Source organism: Pieris rapae, chromosome Z (assembly GCF_905147795.1).
Source record: "Pieris rapae chromosome Z, ilPieRapa1.1, whole genome shotgun sequence".
Lineage (NCBI taxonomy): Eukaryota > Metazoa > Arthropoda > Insecta > Lepidoptera > Pieridae > Pieris > Pieris rapae.
This window is the reverse complement of record NC_059534.1, coordinates 6322798-6346389: the sequence shown is the minus strand read 5'-3', so window position 1 is coordinate 6346389 and position 23592 is coordinate 6322798. Positions and strand designations below refer to the sequence as shown.

Below are 23592 nucleotides of genomic sequence, written 5' to 3'. Positions count from 1 at the left end.
GTACAATAATTAATTGTGAATTCAGTTGGCGATACGTAAAGAAAATATACTTGATTTTAGATTTAAAAAATATATGAAATTAAAAGTTGATTAGTGATCTGGTCAGAATTCACGACCTTCGACAAAGGAAACGGGAAAATCGTGTCTTATAAAAACACGTCTTATCTAAAAGTAGTTGGATTAATTAGGATTTAGCGAACAGGTTTCTTTTTCAAGCACTAAATTGCAGCCGAGTGCATATTTACGTAATTATACAAGTTAAAATGCTCAACTACATAGTTGCTTAAGGCAGTATCAAATTAAAAAGTCAAGTCAAGTCAAAAGAATACGTTATATTTATAATTTGCCATGAAGCTGATAAAACTTTGCTTTTGCGTTTGCTCCTCTATTCATAACTTATAAAACTTGTACGTAGTGAATAAAAGTTAGATGAAGTTTCAAAGTTCTACAAAATATACACATAATATAATGTTGCTCTAAAGAAACTAAAGGCGACATCAAGTATTAACTACGGAGATTACTTTCGTAATAAACACAAGCCGAAAACTTCATTAAATTTAATCCAAAATTGTTTATTTTGATGAGCTAATTTAGATGAGGTCTCCTTATGATCTGCAGTCACACATAGTCACGGGCTAGGGGCATGCGGAATTTAAAACAATACATATTAACCAAATACATAACCAGGTATCATCACGACTTGAACTATGGGGAGACGAGTTGCAGCGCAGTGAACCTCCGCGCGACCCACAGCAGGCTGAACAGGCTCTAGCTGCACACAACGAGAGCGTAGCTAGGATGCAACATGCTACTTTTCAGGTAAATAAATTAAATATCTGTACTAGTCTGATTTTTAAGTAAATTTATATATAATTATATTAAGTATACTAAAATCTAACCAAGCCAGCTAATAATACAATAAAATAATGTAATAGTAAATAATATCTAGTAGTAAATATGATATATATAGTAGCAAATATTATATAAGTAGTATATTAATAACAATAAATAAAAATAAGATGGTATTAATTTTAATTAGATAAGTAAGCGTTTGGAGATGGGCCAATGTAAAAAGTTATATTTGTAGGAAATAAAAAGGCTTTTTTATTTTATTTTTATTTTACTGGTCTGATTGCTGTTTGATTCGAGTTTCAGACCAAATTATATTATCATTAATCATATCATTTTATATTTACAATCACATCATTCCCAAAGCTAACAGTGCCGGGAACGTAACTTTTAAATAATAATTATTTACCATTTATGATTAAGAACAATCGATACCTATTATATGTGCCAAGTCAATCTATCTACTAGTACATCTAGCACCCCCTTCTCACAAAAAAAAATCGTAAATATTTAGTTTATTTCATTAATAAGTTTGGCATTTAAAGGTAGTGCAGCAAGGTCAAGACTTAGCTTCGGCCATTGCGGAAGCGTCAGACGTAATGGCTTCCAGTTCCGATAGCTCCGAAGGTGCACCTCTCGACGCCCAGGCGAGAGTCCAACTTTTACTGGAATTCTTGCATGATCGACAACTAGACTTGGAAGAGCTGGCTGAGGAACGACGAGCCAGATTCGAACAATGCGTTCAACTTGGTAATTTTTTTTCTTATATAAAACATATTGTTATAATTAATTGGTTATTGCATGAGGACTTATACACCTGTGACGATGTATTTTAAATTCATTTGTTTGACTCAATTTCTTTTGAGTATCGAGAACTACTGAAATACCTATATTATCTTTTTTTTTAATTTTATAGTGCAACTTTTTTCACATGTATCGTTCATATATTAAGGTCGTATATTTAAACACGATTACAGGTCAATTTCAAAAGGATGCGGCACAAGTTGTAAGCTGGATACGAAATGGTGAAGCGATGTTGGCTGCTTCATTCTCGATCCCCGGAACTCTGTCTGAAGCAGAACAATTGAAGCGGGAACATGACCAGTTCCAGGTGGCTGTCGAGAAAACTCACGCGAGTGCTGTTCAAGTGAAGTATAGGGCCGATGCCCTGCGAGCTGCTAATCATTATGACCCACACACTATAAGGTATACATTACTATAGTTTAACAATATTTGGTTTGAAAAAAAAAATTCTAAAAATCAATTTACATTTAAAAAAATCTGTTTAATGTTTAAACCTTTAGCGTAAATGTCAGTAAACACTTAATAGCTGTCATGAAAAACTAATATTAATAAGTTATTACAGTTTTATATTTAATTTACCATTCATGTTAATTTTATTTATTAAGTCGCTATGCAATGCCTGCTTCATTAATTATTATCAATTGTTAGAAATTTAGGCCTTCCTAATATCAAAGTAAACTCGTGTTCATTTTAACGCCTGCTTTAGTAGCTTGATAATATTTAGAGCTATTAAGTACATCAACGCGAACAGCATAATACTTGCATACAAAATTACGAAATTAATTATTTTTAATACATATATCTTTGTAATATTTGTTCATGAGTGACCTATTTGCTCAATTTGCTTGGAATTTTCAGAGAGATATCCGAGGAGGTGACAGAGCGTTGGCAGCGCCTTGTTACGTGCGCGGAAGAGCGTCACAAACTAGTCACTGCTTCGTTGAATTTCTACAAAACGGCTGAACAAGTTTGCTCTGTACTCGATTCCTTGGAGAGGGAGTATCGTCGTGATGAAGACTGGTGTGGTTCGGGCGCTGCTATTTCCACAATAACGCCTAATACAGAAGATGCACAGAATAACCAAACACAGAACTTGGATAAGGCTGCTCAGGTATGTTTAATATTCCTTGTGCAAACGTTTACGTACAATTTAGCTTACCATATGAATTGGTATCGTGCCCATAATTTTCAGTACATATTTAAATTACTTTTTTGTTTGATGTTTACAATAGTGTTTTATTTATCTAAATTATTTACTTTTTTACACATACCACCCACACATTGTCTAAATTTGAAAATGAAATTCATTTTCGAGGATTCCTAAAAAAATAAATACGTGATAGCTTTGCTTACTTTTGCTGACAGGTGGAAAGTGGGGGGAGAGATAAATGGCTCTTTCAATTATAATGTTTAAGTTAATAGCAAATAAGTCATACAGCATAAAAAGTTTTTTTGTGTTTGTAGGTGGCAGCATTAATAGTAAAGCATGGCGAGCAAAAAGAGGCGTTCCTCAAAGCGTGTACGCTCGCTCGACGCACTGCTGAAACGTTCCTAAAGTACGCGGCAAGATCAGCTCAAGTTCACGGACAAACTGCGGCAGCGAGTAAGGCCCATCACGAGCAAACCCGGGCCATACTCGATACTCTACTATGTCAAGAAAATAAGGTCTGAATCTGTGCTTTCCATTTATTTTACACTAGAAAAATATGTCGTTTTTGTTATCAACAGGAATATGTACAACAACTATCACGTGTGACTTATGCTAATTGTGGTTATATGATAACACTATTCTAGCCTAGACCACTAGACTGCCTGGCACCGATCGAATGCAATTAATTCTATTTTTAGTATATCAGTACAAATTGCTGTTTTCCGGGTACATATTAAATACATTTAACATAAACAATTAATATATGCGATCGCGATCACACGTGAACTAGTTATTGCGATGTTGACGATATAATATTTCCGTGACGAGTGACACATAATTATTTTGAAATCATTGAATGTAATCAAAAGTCATTGTCAGTGGCATTGCTTTTATATTTTTACACAATACAGCTTTTGTTAGTTTGCGATGATATCAGTGCCGTAGCAAAATTATGGTCGGTTGTCAAACGTAGTTGTGCTTCATGTGGGGAACTGTTATGATTTTGTTACAACCGGTAATTTTATTTTGAATTTATGAATGTGCAATAGCAACTTTGAAAATCCCTCTGATTTTCAGCATATAATTCTAAGGTCTAATATTTATGATCCATGAATAAGTTATGTAACAAATCACTATTGCTACATTATGGTTTCTAAAAACAACGTAAATTGTAGGTATTGGAACACTGGACAGTTCGCAAGAAGCGTCTAGAACAGTGCCAGCAATTCGCTTTATTTGAACGATCTGCGCGGGCTGCCGTCGAATGGATTCGGGAGACGCAAGAGAGATGTGGGGCGGCTGCCGCTGCTGCGGCCGCTGGTGTGGCAAGAGAAAGCCGTGAGCGTGTAAGGTTGCTCGCACAATTGGCCGATGGACTTGTTGAAAAGGGACATCCGCATGCCGTTCAGATTAAGGAGTGGGTGGCTGCTGTCGATGCCAGGTACAGATAGAACTTCATATATAACTGTCTCGCAATACATGTCAGGAAGCAACAACATTCGCTGTTATTCTTTGATACCACTATATTGGACAAACGTCGCAAATATCTATTCAACCCCATCTTTTTCTAATTTTTCTCAACGATCGTTTTCTTTCCAGGGCTGTTACTTGTATAACAAACTCAACAAAACTCTGAATATATATCCTAAAACAAAAAAATGTGTAAAGCAAACAATTCATAAATTTTTACTTACCTTGAGCTATGATCAAACGGAAATTCTTCTAGAAGTAATAAAATAATTTTCACATAATTTGTTCTTGTCATGTCACACACACCCTTTAACACTCACTAACACACGCATGCGTATGCGTAGGGTACGCATCCACACTATCACACACAAATACACACACACTCACATACACAATCCCTTACAAACTTCCATTTTGTTATGTATATGACTTACTATGGAATGGAAGCCTGGTTATCCATATCACAGGTTCTTACCTAGTTTGGAAACCAGTCTCCCAATACTGCCACTGTATTATGAATTATTATTGTTAATGTTTAAGGGAGAAAAATAAATAAATAATTATTATTATTACATGTTTATGTTTGTTAACAGTTTTAGTGTAACAATAAGTCGATGTACAATTTAAGTTTGTTCATCATCACTCTTATAAAAAAAATGCAGCCAATTATCTTTTAAACGATTTCTGCCTTTGCTGTACTGAGCTAATCGTCCAATATTTTAAAATAAAGAAGGATTTAATTAAAACCTTTTTTAGATATGCTGAGTTCAGTGGTACCATGGAGGCCGGTGAGGTGGAAGTGGAAAGTGACTCTGGTATGGCGCCATCTCTAGCTTCGACACATTCCGAAAGTGAAGTACGAGGGGAACCACAACCACCAGCATCCACTGATGAGAAGAGACGCAGTGCCAGGCGAAAAGAGTAATTATTATTCACCATATATTCGACCCACTGTCTTACCAAAGTTCAGTGGTACATTGAGGTTTTAATATGAAAGTTTTGCCGAGATTTACAAGCGATACAATTTTAATTGCACCAGGTTTATAATGGCCGAATTGCTGCAAACTGAGCGCGCCTACGTTAAAGATCTCGAGACGTGCATCACTGGGTATTTACGTGAGATGCGGACAGATCCAGCTTCAGTTCCGGCGCCACTTCAGGGCAAGGTTAATAATTACAATACCAAATTTAAGTAAAAAAAAATCCTTAAATAATATTTAAACTTTTAAATATTATTTAAGGATTTTTTTTACTTAAATTTGGTTGCAATCGTTCTTAGAATATCTTCGATTCTTGCTAACTTTTCTAACTGACTGTACTAAATGCGAAACTAATACATTCCTATTTTCAGGAGGAACTTATATTTGGTAACATCGAAGAGATCCATCGTTTCCACGAGCGTATATTCCTTCGTGAGTTGGACAAGTATGAGGCGTGGCCTGAGGACGTTGGCCATTGTTTTGTGACTTGGGCGAGGCAGTTCGATATGTATGTGTCCTACTGCCGTAACAAGCCGGACAGTAATGCGGCCGTTGTACAGCACGCAGGAGATTATTTTGAAAGGTGAACTATTTATTTATACTCAAGTAACTTAAATAAAATAAATATTACGATGCGCGCACAAACCGTCGTAAAAAACTAGATAATGCGTAATAATAATTTTTCAATGAATAAAATAATTCATTTTTCGTGTCGTTTTTTCTACAAACGTAGAATAAAATTTTTGAAAAGATTTTTATCTTGTTACCCCAAAGAAGTATAACTTCTAACGCGTTTTTTTTATTTTTGAATAAATAATTTTAAATACGAAATAATTATAAATATTAAACAGATCTTTACATTAATTGAAAGGAAATGTATCCTTTAAGCGACATCTATAGAGTAGGCTATGTACTTCAAATATTATGTTGAAATAAATGCTCAAGAGGTGGCGCTTTTACAAATTGTATGCTGTTTAGTTGTCCTATCCAATAGGTGTCCCCAGTGAATCAAATTTCTATTTTTTAGGGTTCAACGAAGAAAAAAATTAGAACATCCCCTCGCAGCGTATTTAATCAAGCCGGTACAAAGAATTACTAAATACCAGCTACTACTTAAAGATCTTCAAGCATGCTGTGCTGAGGGACAAGGAGAAATAAAAGTAAGTTTTAACTATATTATTTTACTTAAATACGACGATTCTGTTTTGGTCCAGAGTTAAAAAGTAAAATAAAAGGATGACGCTGTCAGCGCTGTGTTATGGTTTTTTATTATATGAATTGTCTTTTGACTGTGACAGTGGGAAGTATAATCACGTATGGTAATAAGAATGTTTCCAATATCAATTTTTTTTAATTAAATCAAAACAAAATCATTTAAGTAACACAATGTACACTTATGCACTTAAGGTATTGCCTTCCAGTGTTTATTATAGAGGAACATTAACATAACATGGTCTTTAGATTTTTTAAATCGAATATAAAGTTTGAGATGAAATATTTTATAGCATGATTAAAAAATAAAATAAAATTTCCGAAAATTTTAATCAATACTAATATTATAAAGGTGGTGAATTAGTTTGGTTAAATGCGCTAATCTTAGGAAAATGCTTCCAATTAGCTACAGGTATCAAATATAACGTTATGGACGAATTAAAAAAACAACCATGTAAAAATGTAAATTGAACTTATAATTTTACAACTAGAACTACAATAGAAGTGTCAAAGACACTCATCATGAATTTTATCTTTCGCCTCGATACTTGAGATAAGATAACAACGCCGTAATGACTTACGTTGCGCACAGAACACTAAATTTCTTCGCAAACATTGTATACGTACAGTGTTTTTTAAAATTCAAGTAAATTGTTTGTAAAATTATTATAAGAGAAACAAACGTGTTTATAATTCTATTGTCGTTGCAATAATATATATATTGTTGATAAATGCTTTTGAATGAAAACACTATAGTATTTTTATCATATTCCATTATTTGTTAGTTTGACATTGTTGAGTGAAGGAAACCCCTTGGCTCACGATAGACATGTTTTTTCCTTTAACAAACAATTCATACTGTATTTAGAACCTAGTTTTATCGCTGACACATAAAATTCTAGTGCGTAAATAATTTAAGTTAATAATAACTTTTACTAGTAATATTTATTATGTATAACCTCTGCGGTATATAGCCTATACTGGAAAAAATACAATGTTATCACTATACGCTAGATTAAATCCATACATAAATGTCTCTTATGGTAGCATAACGAATCGATAACAACGCTAAGCTGCGCTTTAAATCAACTTCAGTGAAACGCTTTGAACTTGTATACATAAGACTGTATTTCTTTTATCAACTAATGACCTTTGTTATGTATAGTCAAACCCATTAGGTCGTATCAAGTAGATGTTTGCCCCATTACAATACGTCGAACAATATTTGAGATTAAACAAATTAATTCGCTGTAATTAACAATAGGTTCGAAACAATTTTCCTTATGTTGAGTTGCACATCGGGACTTGTAGCATATTCAGAACGTTCATTTGTATAATAATACAAATGGAATGGTTCGTTTCAGTGTTGATAGTGTTTGTTTTATAATGTTAAAATATCTAAATAGTCATCGGCAAAATCGTCTTGGACAGCCACAATATGTTGTATGTATTATTTTATAATTATAAATGTAATATGTACCTAAAAATGTATTGTCGATATTAAAGCAATTCATAAGAATTAGCAAAAAGTTTTCTTAATTTTTATCGTGCGTAAAATAATGTTTTTTTCGTCCTACCCAATTAAAAGTGTGTCACCGTCCCTTTTGCTAATGATCAATCCATATCTTCATTGCGTACGTCAATTACAAAGTATTTTCCTTTGTGGTATAGTCTTGCGGTGGTTTTCCATAATGACGATAATACACTATACAAACAAGTATGATTAAAATTTGCCTAATTCCATAAGGAATCCATCAAGGGCCATCTCAGACAAAAGGGTGAACACAAAGTTTGATCGTAGCGTCGTTCCATGAATTTTAAATGTACTGTGGCTATGCAAGCCGTAAAGCCTAGAGGGAATCGTTAGTTAAATAGTCAATAGATGTAGCTCATATAGGGTTAAATAATATATAAGTAATTATTTAATTATGTGCTTGTTTTGATAGGACGGATTGGAGGTTATGCTCTCAGTGCCGAAGAAAGCAAATGATGCGATGCACCTCTCTAATCTTGAGGGTTGTGACGTACCGACAGATAGTTTGGGTGAAGTTGTACTCCAAGATTCCTTCCAAGTATGGGATCTTCGTCAGATTATCAAAAAGTGTCGTGAAAGACGAGTCTTCCTCTTCGACCTGCATCTCCTACTGGCAAAGGAGGTTAAGGATACCCATGGAAAGGCTAAATATATCTACAAGACTAAATTCATGGTAAGATTTGTTTTTATATCTAAAAATTTACTAACACGAAGGGTATTTTATAAACATACAGTGCAGTAAAACTCTACACTTTCTTAAATCTTACAGTTACTTTTTGTCATTTATGTTCAGAACTAACATATAAAACTATTTATTTTTAGATAACATTTTTATTAATCTTCCGTTTATTGCAACAGAGGTTAGAATTTACTTAACTGCATTTGACAGGTTTCGTATTTTCAATAGAACTAGGGCGTTAGTTAAGGTGCGACAGTTCGCAAATATAAGCTACTTTAATGTTATAGACGTCAGAACTGGGCGTAACAGAACACATTGAAGGTGACGAATGCAAATTCTCGGTGTGGACTGGCCGAGAGCCGATGGCCAGCGATTGTCGTATAATGCTTAAGGCTCCTTCACTTGAGGTCAAGCAGACTTGGGTTAGAAGACTGCGGGAGGTTATACAAGTAAGTATACAATTTATTTATATATTTTGTATTTTTTTGTTTTTAAAATATTCATAAATAATATCATCGTACGTATTAATAATGAAAAACTACCAACGACTCTTTTTTTATCTTTATAATTTCTCAGCTTGGTTCACAACCAACACAATCAAACACTTATTTCTAATGAATTCTTAACGTGCCCTGGGAAATATCCTTGCCGCGAATTACGTCGAGCTATTTACGAACCAATACGATTTTAGTCTTTTAGAGGAGCGTGGCAACTCTTAAAAGGCCGACGTAGTACTTCTCCTGCTGGCATAGATTGTTTGTTGTTATATATATCAGCCGTAGGTTAAAGTATGAAACTAAACCTTCATTATTTATTATCAGGCTATATCAGTTTATGTTCTTGCCTTTCATTGACCCAGACGCTCTTGAGCTTTTGAGCCGGAACGTGCTTTATAAGTAGTCTTACATTTTGTTATTGTCCTATGACTGTACTGACCACAGAAGTTATTAATAATATATAGTAAAGTTTACACATAAGTTCACTTGCGTAATAATAATATTCTCTTTTTGATAAAAAAAAAATAAAAACTTTGGAGGCGTGTTTTCTTTATAAAGGTCATTTGACTATGAACAGTATAAGTAAATTCACATGTTGACGTCACATATAATAGCAATCGAAGCTTGTTTGCTGCGCGTAAATAAAATCTGATACAACATTTGCTAACGTTATTGCCCGGAAATTGGTTTGTGGAAAAGGATTGTGTTTTAGCTAATGTTGTATTTATATTATACTCTTAAGTATAGTAGTATTCGAATTTCGTCATTTCACATGGGTTTTAATACAAAAATCATTACATCGTTGGACATGTTTCATTTTTTGGGCAGGATTATTTTAACACAAGGTGATGTATTTAATTTTCTTTAAACAAACTTATTATAAGAACATAAAATAAATAGAAAGAAAATCCGATTGTTATACTCAGTAATTGAATCACTATCTATACAAGTACCCTAATAGTATCAATCGGTATAGGTAAAATGTTAATTTCCACAATGCACTTACACTATTTTACACTACCACCCTCCATCCATCCCTAAGATTATGATGAAAAGAGCGGAGTACCCTGATGTACAGGTCTCCCTAGACTTAGTTCAGGGGCTGATAATGTTAACTGAAATGCTTTGACTTAGATTGGTAACAAAAAGACAACCATGGTTACTAAATTTGTTAATATTATTTATTTTCCATGTTACTGTTGCATAAACGTTACATAAACAAAAAGTTCGTTATAAATAATTATAAAATGTTCTGTCCCTGGTACTCTCGTGTGAGTGTGCAAACCAACGAGTAACCTATTTTTCTTAATAAAATTCTTATACTCTACAAAACTGTATCGAAGCGTATTTATCTAAACATGTGCTTCAGATTTTTTAAAGGTATTTTGATTGAGTCTACCAAATGCTAAAATATGATTTTTCTGCAGGAAACATATTTCAACAAAGCGTTGCCGCCACGTAGTCCGGCACGCGTACGACCTACAAGTTCACAGCGTTCCAGCAGGTAAACATACAATTTATTCACATTATTTTACTGACACACTTACATCACATTATTTTTTGGATAAATCTATAATATTCATGGCAAACCATGAAATATATTCATAACGGTAGAAGAACGACAGGTTCAAAATTCCCCTTCGTTCCCCTGTGTAAACGAAAAACATTAAAGATATCGATTAATATTTGAATCGCCCGAATAGAATTTATTGGTAAAAATTCTGATGAATTATAAGTACACATGATATCTGATTTAATTTTACTTCAATATTACCACATTTTTATGATTAATATATCATAGAATTTTGATATGTCTTGAGTGAAGTGAATGTCTGCAGCCAATGTATGGATATTATTAAAACGTAGACGTATTATTAAGACGTATTTATTGTACAAGAAACAGCGTTTAATACTTTGTCGTAGTGTTATTTTATAGCGAATTTAATAAATGTAACGCTTTTGGAAAGTCTGAGCACGCAAAATTTTACATCCACGTTATAATTACGTGTTGCATGTTGGTCAGTAATTTTAAGTTTGATGAGGTTATTAAAATACCTGAACGATTTAATATTTGAGTCTGTGAAATGTTAGTTAGCCAATATTAGTTTGCGAAGTTCAGTATAACTTTGCATTCTCGCTGTTTCAAATACTCTAGATTTTAGTTATAAACATCAAAGGTCAGACCGTAAACAGACATTTTATTTAATTTTGAGATGCTTGAGACTACAATTATTTCAATTTAATTAATCATAAATAACAAACCAAAGTCTCGTCTTTTCCCACAGACTAACAAACTCTCAATATTACAAATTAAATAAATCGTCAATCAGCACACAATAGATAATTAACAATCCAAAAAATCACCTAATAATAATTAATTATTTCTTTAATTATTTTTTTGATATACATGAATAGAAGAAATACCGGTTCTAATGAGTGATTTCAACAGGGACTTCGATGACACGGACACCGAGAATCTCGACCGCAATTCACTAGCTTCCTTCGGCAGTGGAAATACCACCGACTCAGATAAGGTAAGAGCTCTTATGAAATTTAGATCTTGCAAGAATCCCTCTAATTCCATATTACATCGATTATCCAAAAGGGGAAAAGTTTATATATATTGTGATCACATTTCTCATCTTACTGATAAATGACGATAGATACGTCATCTGTCTTAATACATATATTATAAAATTCGCCTTATGCGGCTATCTCTTTATACGGCAAAATATAGATTGTTGAGATATATATTCGTTTATGCAAGTTTTCTTATTGAAATGACGTTAATTTGTGGATGAGCTAAAAATCTTAAAAGGCTAAAAGTATTAAAACTAGGGATGCATCGGATATCGACACCGATACATCGGCGATTCATTGGGTTTGCCCCAAAGATTTTATATATCGGTATCGGCGATATTTTAATTGCCGATACAACGATACTTTTCAAATTTATAAAATAAAATAATTTGCGCTTCAGAAAGTTATTGTAAACGCGCATCTTGTTTGATCTAGTGCGTTGCAAACGAGACACGGGCTAAAATTGCCCCTCTCACCCGCCTTGTCACCGCTATTCCACTTCGCTAGACACTTTAGTTGGCTTTTAACTATTGCGCGCAGTATTTTGTCGATATCAAATTAAATCAAATACAGAATTACAAAAATCTTATGTTAGTTTTAATTTTTAACAGTTATTTTATTTTAATTTAATTATTACGGTTAATTCTGAATTTTAATAACTAAACCATCAATCCTATTCAAAGATTGTTAATGTTTATATTTTAATTCAAAAAGCGTTGGTATCGGTATCGTATCGGCAAAAAGGCGTGTGTTTGTTTGCAAATTAAATTGCAAGTCGGATTATTATAGTGTCTAAAAGGCACAAGTTAGCTACGATTTTAATAGAATTTCTTTAGTCTTAAAACATAAAATAGTTTCATAAAATACATATGAATATATCTGATTATTTAATGTTTATAGAAGAGGATGATAAAAAAATAAATGTAGAACAAAATGTTTTGTTCGAAGGATAATTATCTTTCCTTGAACCAGGTATTCAGAGAAAACGACCGGGTGGAAATTCCTTTCTCTCATTGCTTTGCATACGAAATAAGTATGTAAATCGCCCGTTCACGGGGTGGATTTTTAAAACAATTTTATCTAGGGTCACGTGATAGATAGGTTAAAAGAATAATGAAAATTAAAAATAATTGTCTATCATACAATCAATGCAATGGCGAACAAAATTTTTTTTCTGAGAAGGTATTTAATTATTAAGAGCATTATTCGCACTTTAATTTTAGACACAAATTATTGATTATTCAGGAAATAAATTATATGGGTTATGAATTCTAGAAAGAGAAATCTATTCTAAGAAATTTTGTAAGAATAGCTTGACCCGTGTCATTGAGTTGGCGACGGGGCATCGGGATCAAGGAGTTTTATATGTAGTCTGTGTAAATACAGTGTATTAATACAGTCGAAACCGTTTACGGCGACATCGTTTAGTAGAGCATACCGCTTATAACAAAGTTTCCGGCTGAATTCTTTTAGACCGCCTTATAAAAAAATTACAGAATCAAAAATTTTTTAAAGATAATTTCCTATGTGTGGAGAGAATACGTGTTATATAATTCCCGTAGACTTTGCAAACTCATTTTTCTTTTACCAAGATTCAATTTATTAACACAGTATCCACCTCCACCTTTTAAATAACAAATGTAGAGTTTTATTCTTTAGAAAAGATTGTTATATACTTCAGTATAAAAAGAGTGAATGGAAATGTTATTTTGGTAAGTCAATTAACACGATTTGAATGGTCTTTTATTGGACTAATTTTATTTATCTTAAAGCGTTTTGTGTACAAAATTTTCAATTTTTGCGTTCTCATTTTTTGTAAAGATTTATACCTTGATGATTTCTAGTGTCAATGCATATAAAATAATAAAATCTAGCTCCAGATGTCACCATTTAACATCAATTAAATGTTAGATTTGCTGAAGCCTGAATGTCGAATGAAAAGTCGTTCTTCTGTATGTAAACCATCTCCAACTTTACTCTATCTCAAGACCAGCTTATCAATTTATTCTTTTCCATGTTAGAACGTTTGTAACATTTTATTTTATATAATATGTCTTGTGTTCTCAGTCGTTAATGTTAGGTAAATAATTTTAACTAGGTTTACAAACACTTATTTAATCATTATTGATACTCCGACGTTTTTAATGTTAACTTGAGAAAATTTTAACATTTAATGAACTACTCTGAGAAGGGCTGTTTGTCAAATGAATATCTCTTCCTTTGTGTACCAAGGAGATGTTTTTTTTTAAATAAGTGACTAGCAAACTTGCATTTACTGATTTTAGTTTAGAATATCTCCCGTAGCACTGGGCCTTAGACTAATGGTAAGGTGCAGTGGAATGATATTAAAAGTCATAATTTCGTTAAAGTACGTCCGCCTTTTATTTACGGCATGAATCTATCTGCCTTAAATTTAAAAGCGTATTGCGAAAGTAATTATTCCGCTTGGAACCAAACTCTAGTTTTAAAAAACAAAAGACTGATACTCATAAAGAGTAGCTAATGAAATAAACGGAAATCAAAAAAAATTGAAAAGGTCTCATGATACTCGTATATATATAGCTTTAAAAAGATACGACAAAAATTATAAAATGGAACATTCAATTAATTAGAGTAGCGGGTACCTTTCAAATATTAATTCATATTGCATTTCAAAGCTTCTAATCATTTTATAAATGAATCCTTGTGTTCAACGTTAAGCTTTATAAATTACATGGTTGCTACGTGGAGTATTTTTTTGTTTCACTTAAGAAATTAAAAAACTAGATTAGAGAAAATTGAATGCGTCGAATGCAATATATCTGATTAGTTATAATGATAGGTTAATATAGAATTACGTGATTCGCTTCATTTTCATTCCCTTTTAATTGAGTTTGTACTTTTTCTACCACTCTTGCTAATAGATATATACAGGTTCTTAAATTTTTTAAATTCATGTTGCAAAGTCCTTCGGGTTTTTACAATAGATTGTTTGTGCAGCAATGTGGTACTGTCCCCTAAACTAATAGGCACTAAAAAAATAATTTCTTAGGTTCTTATCGCATAATAGTGGTAGAAAAATACAATCAATACATTAGTAATTCTAAGCGAATCATGTAATTGGCCTGCAATTGAAATAATATATCTTTAATATTTTCCTCAATATACTTTCACATGAATTTTAAATGGCAAAAATGAAAAGTTAAAAATAACATCTCTTTTATCACTTTGTAAAGTTGTAACTACATCTTCTCTGAACATTTTATCGAATATTTATTAGAAACTGCATGGTAGTGAGAAATGAAGAGTTATGCAACTTGTTAATAACTGTAATTACTTGTAATTAGTTTGTTAACAAGTCTCTATGTCTTTTCATTTATATTTAAAAAGGTGCCGACAATTTATTTACAATTTCTGGCGTGTAATAAATTTAAATGAAGGAATAAAGAGCCGATAGCTAAGTCAACTGTTGTATACAACCGAACCGACGGTATGTTAAGAATAAATAACAAAATGCGAATCTCGTATGTTCCTCAGGACTTACCAGTTAAGTCACTATCAAAGGAAACTTAAGAAAGTCCCGGCAATTGGAGATGTCGTTAAACTAACGAGAGTTGAAAATGAATGACTAGATGTAGCAGAGCTATACATTTATTATATGTTTTTACGCCTCGACTCACGGCCAAGCTTTGATTGATACTCTCATACATGAATAAACATAGTCAAAGTTTATCAAAAATAATTTGAATGGTTCCACTTGATTATCTTAATATTTTAGCGTATGTTTTATCATCGTCTCTTAAACTCTATGGAACCGTAGTGTTATTAGTTTCCTTTAAAAAAAACAATGTATATGTATAGATTCTTAATTACCCGTGTATCTCTCGTATATATTAAATAAATTACTGAATAATATCTTAATTAAGGTTGAAATACGTTTGATTTTAACATCCTTACAGACCAAAGTTCTAATTGAGCTTTTAGTGCACGGAACACTAAATTGGTTTAGTTAGCTGAAAGTTAGGTTATACCTAAGCGCTAATTTTAACCGTATCGAATGTAGTATAATAATTGGGAGAGGTATTATTGCTTTACTAATTTGAGAATTTCTGAATTATGGAAATATATTTCGCTTACACAATGAAGTAATTTCATATATATCGTTTGCGTTAATGTTGTTCAACTTATATTGGTTACGTGTTTCGGAAGTTGTCATTGGACTACGCGCGTCCTTCGATGAGGAAGTGTTTGGAGTAAATCAGCTAAGATAGCTCGATACGGAGGCTGCGTAGTGTGCGAGTGTTGAGGCGAGTGAGTGAGGCCGGCAGTGGTACGAGCGCCGCGCGCCGCACCGGACGAGGCGGCCGCGACCGCACCCCGCCGCCGCGCCCGCGCGATGACTGCCACCCCGCCTCACCCCTCGCCTACGCCGCTCACAAAACAGAACAAGAGCCGGCGAAAAATTTCTCTGCCATGGTTCCGGCAGAGTTCCGTCACTTCGCCGCATGCGTCTCTGACGCGGCAGCACACCATAGACACGCCGAGCTCGTTCCATGCTCGTCTCCTTAAGGGCAGCCGCCGGCAGGTGATTACAAAAACATACCCCCAACCGGGGTTTTGACACTGGGAATATGACGTCACAAACTTAGACTTCTTAGTTCTGTTCTCCTGATCTTTTTTGTTTATTAAAAAGTTTTTAATTATTCACCCTGATGACTATATATTATTAGAAAATATGTCATGAATTATAGAGTATTTATTTGCACTTTGCGTTCGTTATGCATACAGGAATCGGGATTGACAAGGAAAATAATAATGCTTTATTATTAATAATATGACAAAGTTAATCTCGCTAGTTATTTACCTAATACAACCAGTGTATTAATATCCTCCTATATTTAAATAATTTATGAAGTTTATTTTCTTAAGTGTTTTATCGGCTTTGTAGTGGACTTCACTCACATTTATTCCATAACTATCCAAGTTGGATATACGTAACTTCCCAAAAAAGATTCGAAGCTTTTTTTTATTTAGAACATTATTTTAATTTACTTATTGAAATCCGTCCGTGCATGGAAACAATGTATTGGTATGCGATCGCTATTTTTGTCATCAATCACAAGTAAAGATGTAGAGCGAGCAACTGACGCTTTCGAATGTTAGTGATGGAAATATCTGTTCAAGGTTCGCGAGTGGCCGAGGATCAGTTAGATAATTATAGTACGTTCAGCGATCCATCTCGCGGAATTGATTTTATACAACTTATTGGTTGCACACAATATTTATAAAATATTATTAATCTTATATCTTTAAACGAGCAATTCTTGTATATATATATAATTGGAATCTCGGAATCGGCTTCAATGATTTTAATGAAATTTAGAATTTAGAAGTTTCGGGGGCGATAAATCGACCTCGCTAGGAATCATTTCTAGAAAATATCATTTTCTTCGTGTTTTATCAACTTAAACATAAACTTAACTTTTTTTTTAGAAGAAAAAATAACTATCATATAATATAATGTTTTTTTTATTATTCTGTCGGTAAGATCGAGAAATATTATTCATATTTCATCATTTTATTAGTATGTAATTCGTACTTAAATATAATTTCCAAAAAACACAATTTATAAAAAAAATACCGGTCATCCAGGTACTATATAATATATTTATCTACTTTCTGCTATGTTTGGTAGTCAGAGAAACAGATATATAGGTAATAGATGCAATATTAAATTGTATTGAATATAAACGTGATAATTAGAGACTTATTTTATTTTTTATTTAAAGCTTTGTAATCCGTGTTAGGTACTAATGTTATATTTATGTTAACAAACCATTTATATTCTGAATCAGTCATGCGACGCGGTCATGGCTGTCGGCTTTATACAGTCAAATCTGAAATAAAAAGGCTTGAACTGCTTGCTCGAGATAACAGCTATAGTCTCTTGGTAAAAGACTCAAAGAGAATTGACTCTTAGGTTATACAGCATTCAAAGCAATTGCTTGCGAAAATTTAAAGTAAATTTTGTAACACTAATTGTAAACATAATTTTCAATAAGTGTTCATAGAAGCAATAGAATATATCTGTTAGTATGTTACCTTATCGCGGTTGTTATCTTGTATTAGTAGATTTGGTTATCAACAGCCTGTAATGTTGACATCGATCCCTGCTCTTGACCGTATAATATATAATAGATTTTTTAGTATATTCGTGATGGTGGTTTTTAGGTTTTCATGAGCAATTTCTACATTATATACTTTTTAAGTTTTTGAGATTGAAAGGTGTGCTAGTGGGTAATTAAAAGCGGTTCTTTGACTGAGGCACCTAGTTTGAGTAGCAATTATTTTTTTAAATTAATTGATACTACATTTAGTGCTAAATATCAATTAAGCTCTTTGATGAAGTTAGCATTCGAGCGTCGTGAATAGTTGTCAACACTTATCAAATCGTTAAGTTTATGAATTACAAGCGGCCACGTCCCGGCTTCGCACGGGTGGACATTTATTTTTTAAACATATTGATGTGTTCAGTCATCAATAGTTTTAGTTTGTTTTTCAGAGCATGTGATGAAAGATATTTTATAGGCATTTTTTATCACTTCGGGTAACATTATTGTAGTGTTGAAGTTAGCCTATTACTACATTAATGAGCTAATTGGATTCGAATGGTGAAAGAATTTTTAAAATCGGTCCAGTACTTTTAAGCCCATTCGTTACAAATATACCTACATACAAATATTTCCTCCTTATAATTTAATTATAGATGAAGGGACGATTATAGAACTATTATAGTTTTTCCCTTCTTCTGCGATTAAAGAAAATAAAATTATCAGCATATTGATTGGTAATTGAGATACATGAATTAATAAAACAAATAATCGTCAATTAAAATAGAGCTATTTTCAACTTCTAGATGCCACTCATTTTATGTATATACTACTTTGTCTTAGAAAGCAAGAAAGTTTTAGTTTCTTGGTGCTCCATTCAATGTTAAATGGTTAAATATTTTTTTTTTAATTTTCGCTAGTTAATCTGAATAAATCTTTGTGTCAGAATATTTAAAATGTAAATTAAGCATCTTTAGATCTCTGTAACTTGACATTTAATAATATGCAAAACTTAAGAAACTTGTGAATGTTTTTTCTAAAGAAAGAACACGCTATCTAGTTTCATGTTTCCGGAAGACTGAAGATTTGCGACTGAAACGTTGCATAATGTTATATTTAAACAGTACTTGAAAATAAATTCATTCACTAAATGAATATTATTAAAATATTTTGCAATTCTCCAGAACGGTTTTCCTTTTGATTTTTGTGCTAAGAAATGCTAGTATGCCTTTACTTTTTCGTTATCGTATTAGCAAGTGTTTTTGCGCTCATAAACAAGAGGAATCCCTTGGTGCACAGCTAGAAGTTACGACCTTAGGTTTGACAGTCGCACAATTAACCTCTAAGCCTGCTCGGGTTATCTTTATCTTTTAACGAATACCATATACAAAAATTGTTATCCTGTGTACTATACTTTTTTTCAATCAATTAAAATATCTTAATTCATTTAGGTAAAACCTCGCCATGTAAAAACGTTAGAACGCAAATCTCGCGGAATTTGTCGCTATAACCCATAAATATGTCGTACTTTTTCCATACGAGTTTCTTGGATAAATATTGGTTCAGACATTAGCAAAATAGCGATGGGCAATTCGGTTGGATTCATGTCATTGTCACTTTTGAATATTTATGTCTATAATCTACAAGTAAACTTTATTTAAAAATACTTTAAACGTCTCTTTGGATTAGTGGCATGTAAGTTCTTCCGAGAAATACTGGGAAAAATTTCGTAGATTCTCTTGATACCAACTAGTATTTTGAAGAGACAAAGATCATATAATTCTATTTGGATTTGAACCAAGTAACGTGAACCATTTAATTTAATAAAAGGTATTCTGCATGATAGATCATGCTGCGTAGCTGCTTAAGTCTTGCATACAAAATGAATAGGCATGAATACTGTTTGTGATTTATTATTGATATTTGAGTAATGCTCGATATATACTAATATATGTAAATATGTGCTATGTAAGATTTTAAGATACCACCTTATTTTTTTTAAGATAAACATTGAAATTTATAATTTTAACACTGAAATATCTTTACAAGGTAATTTTAAATTATTCCGTGTATTCTTAAAACTTGTATCTATTTTATAAAATATTAAAACAAACTAAGCTAAAGACAGACTGATCTGATTCTTTTCTTTGGATTTTATTCATAACCTATATGTTTCTATATTATACAAGGTTTTATTACAACCCGTTGAAGTTTCCTTTTGTAATTGCCGACAGATATACTATCTGTCTATATTATGTATGTGTCCGCATTCGTATCTGTTACGATAATCTACAAAAAACTGATTTGTCTAACTGCAACAATTAAATATGTACTCTTTTCTGTTTTTAATTATTAGGTTTCATTAATTTACTATGTTCAATAATGTTGAATATGTGTTATATTCAGAAAATCTAATAAGGGTTTTATCAACAGGCCGGTCCGGAGATGACATGGGTTGTCGCCGATCACACATCTGGAGGTGCCGGCGAGCTGACAGTATCTAAGGGCCAGCAGGTAGAAGTGCTGGAGGCATGGCAGACAAGACCAGAATGGTGGGTCGTGAGGATTCATGGAGACCCTCCACAAGAGGGCGCCGTGCCAGCCCTAGTTCTGAAGCCGCAACCACATCAAAAAACATCTCCCTCGAGACAACCTTTGGGTACTGGAGATGAAGCCATCGGTAAGTTGCTGAATTTCACAGTTATCAATAACAGCGAAAATCTGATATTAGTAAAAAAGAGAACTCAGCAACGACGTAGTGCAGTTTTCCCGCTACCACATAGTTAACTATTTTATGTAACAGAAAATCAGACTTTTACGCGAATCCCACTTATAAGCGATGGTTATCTCGGGTCTCTAGAGTATCCTTAGGGTTCGCTTTAGTCGTTTCACCTAAGAAACCCAGACATAATTGACAAAGAAATTTCAGAGGCGCTATTAGGATCTTTGGTCTCCGACATACAGGTTTCAGGTCGGCTGCGGTGAAATTTCTCATACATAAGAGACTGACTTATTAGATTATCTCAATTTTTAATCATTGGTAAGATAATGCCTACTAATGAACGTCAGTAGAAATAAAATGATTAGAAATCAGAAATTACTACCACTTGTCAAATAATAATTGATGTAGATCAGACGAGAAAACCTGGGCAAAAACTCACTGCCACTATTTTTACGTCGTGGCACTTGCACGTCAATTGTGAACTCGTAGGTCCACAAATCGTTGCATTTTCTTTTTTACAACATTAATGAAATAACTAAAATGTCCAGACTTTACTGACATTAAAATTCTATAACCACCTGTTTGATATACGAACGTCGAACTTAAATCCAGTCAAAGCCAAACCAAACTCTTACGATTGCGAAACCATTAGTTCTTAATAGGTTTTTTAATTGAATGTTTATTGCAATTTGATTAATGACTCTTAGAATTTGTATTGTTTTAACTGGGTTTAAAAACCACAATTAAGACGTAATTTGGAATGTTGCCTGGGCATTCGAACGTACTAAAATTAGTTTTGATAATGGAACTGGATATTTTAATGTTTTGCAGGTTTCCAATTGACGTATGTAATATGTATATTTTTTTAGTTGTCGATGGTTGATGTTACTTATGGAACCGAAGGCTTTACTTTTAAGGCTTGCTAGGCGCTACAAACAAGTTGTAATCTCCTATTAGTTAAACTCAAATGTGTTCATTATTTTTTTGTATCTTAGTCTGATGACGCGTATAGATACCGCGCTCACGGTAGTCTATCTAGTACGAGACTGGCGAATAGCCTCGAAGAAATGCTTTGTACTGACTGAAATATTTAATTATGTTTTCCTGTAAGAAAATATATGAAAATTCACTTTAAAATTAATATTAACGAATTATTATTGTAGATATATATTGCCTCTTCGCGGATCCAATCAATATCCCAATATAGGGATGTCAAGCTTGAAGCTTTTACAGTTATCTGAAATAAACGTATATGCAAATGAACCAGGCTATGCAACGTAATCAACTCCTAGCCAATCTCAGTAGGGGGCTGTCAATAGCATTATGTCGATCTACATAAGCCCTATTCGTGTGCCCTAAGTATCGCTAAAATGGTGATTCATTAATGTGCAAAGTAAATGATGCCATTAAGGCTTATCGATATTTAGACTTTCCTTTGTTTCTATTTAAATTGCGTAGTATGTGTTTGTAGTTTTAGATGAAAAGTCGCGGAAGGTTTGCGCTCAGTTACGTTATACATTTAATTGTAATAACTTAAATATATTTTAGACAAGAAAGTGTTGGGAAGTATTTTTTTAGGTACGTATTGAATATTTCTAACCGCTTATATAAATAACTAACGTTTTATTTTTGTAAATACTTCCAGCTAGAAAGTAAAAAATTTCATTTGATAGTTTTCTAATATTCGAACGATTCTATGCGATTTTCATCTAGGCGGAATACGGAATTCCACCGATATTACTTCCATGGCTGTCATAGCATGCGTGTGGAAATATTTTCGAATCAATACGGGGTATTTCATAAAGAGCTCACCATTTCAAAGATTAACAGTGTCTATAGGGAAGGGGTTTTTCCTTAGAGCATTTTCTATGCTTACTACTGCTTGTATTTTCCACTAAAATTTCATATAAACGATATGCTGAACTGAATTAATAAGAAATTGTTGTTTTAAGTGAATGACTTAGAAACTCCCTTTTGGAAGTTTCTTATACTTTTTATGTAATACAACATTTTGATATTACTTTATTAGTATATGTGTAGGAATTATTCAAAGTTGTTGATTGTCACAGATTTACCACTCACTTACCAAATATTTTTATTAGTATTTTAATACATTCGTGATACATTAAAAGCGTCTTTTATAAACATACGGTTCTTTGGATTGATTCCTTCAGTTGCTAGCTAATCGGGCATTTAATGTTGAATTGCAGCGTTATTTATTAATTTTAATTAAATTAATTAATTTATTGGTCTTTACCTTAATTTATACATAAGCTTCTACACCGTTTAGCTAGTGGATTCTTAATATATTTGTTATAATGTTTAAAAATAGTAATATAATATATCATAATAACGATGGCGGCAATGTAACTGACCATGGGCGACGGTGTCACTTAACATCAGGTGATCATCTAGTCCGATTTCCCACTTTTTTACAGAAATAAACTTAAACAAGCTTGCAATTTATAAGCGTTATAGAAGACGTTTTGATAGTACTTATGTTTCAAAGAAATAGGCATGTTAAGATAAATAATTTTAATTTGGAAACTAAATTGTGAAACAATTTGTTTGATACTGAGATAGTTACTGTAATATACAAGACGTAGATTAATCTATTACTCCGTTGATGACTTCATTTGTATATGGAACCATTTCTGGAGATTTGATTAATATCTGAGAGTTGGTTCTAGGGAGATTATCTAGACTATGAGAAAAGGAGTTTATTAGTATATAGTGTTTACAAAGCTTATATGTATGTATGAAGTCTAGTACTGTTAAAAGCAGTAAGCATAAAGGATAAAGCATAGAGTGCTAAAAATCCGTTTATCCTCTGCTCGTGCGCTCTAACCGTTTAATGTGCCCCACAAATAATTCCAAATGTTTGATTGCCAATTGTTTCCGTAATGATGATAATGTCGATAACAAAACAAATATAGTTCGGTATATTTCCGTATCTGCAGGCTAATTCTTTTTCCAACATTAAAATTTTCGTTCAATTCCAAACAACGTTAGAAATCAAATTATGT

The 23592-nt window shown here is 32.8% G+C and overlaps 1 protein-coding gene across 6 annotated transcripts in view; it reads left to right on the top strand.

The window, feature by feature from the left end:
- Positions 1-23592, top strand: part of LOC110999555 (kalirin) — a 77561-nt gene that overhangs the window by 22965 nt on the left and 31004 nt on the right. For all 6 annotated transcript variants that reach the window (XM_022268685.2, XM_022268667.2, XM_022268675.2 and 3 more), the window contains exons 16-30: positions 688-819; positions 1395-1599; positions 1827-2055; positions 2512-2764; positions 3118-3318; positions 3979-4244; positions 5030-5194; positions 5313-5439; positions 5625-5836; positions 6281-6413; positions 8412-8672; positions 8966-9127; positions 10603-10679; positions 11625-11709; positions 20278-20524. In XM_022268685.2, the coding sequence (XP_022124377.2) occupies positions 688-819; positions 1395-1599; positions 1827-2055; positions 2512-2764; positions 3118-3318; positions 3979-4244; positions 5030-5194; positions 5313-5439; positions 5625-5836; positions 6281-6413; positions 8412-8672; positions 8966-9127; positions 10603-10679; positions 11625-11709; positions 20278-20524 (2755 nt within the window). The remainder of the gene's footprint in view (positions 1-687; positions 820-1394; positions 1600-1826; positions 2056-2511; positions 2765-3117; positions 3319-3978; positions 4245-5029; positions 5195-5312; positions 5440-5624; positions 5837-6280; positions 6414-8411; positions 8673-8965; positions 9128-10602; positions 10680-11624; positions 11710-20277; positions 20525-23592) is intronic.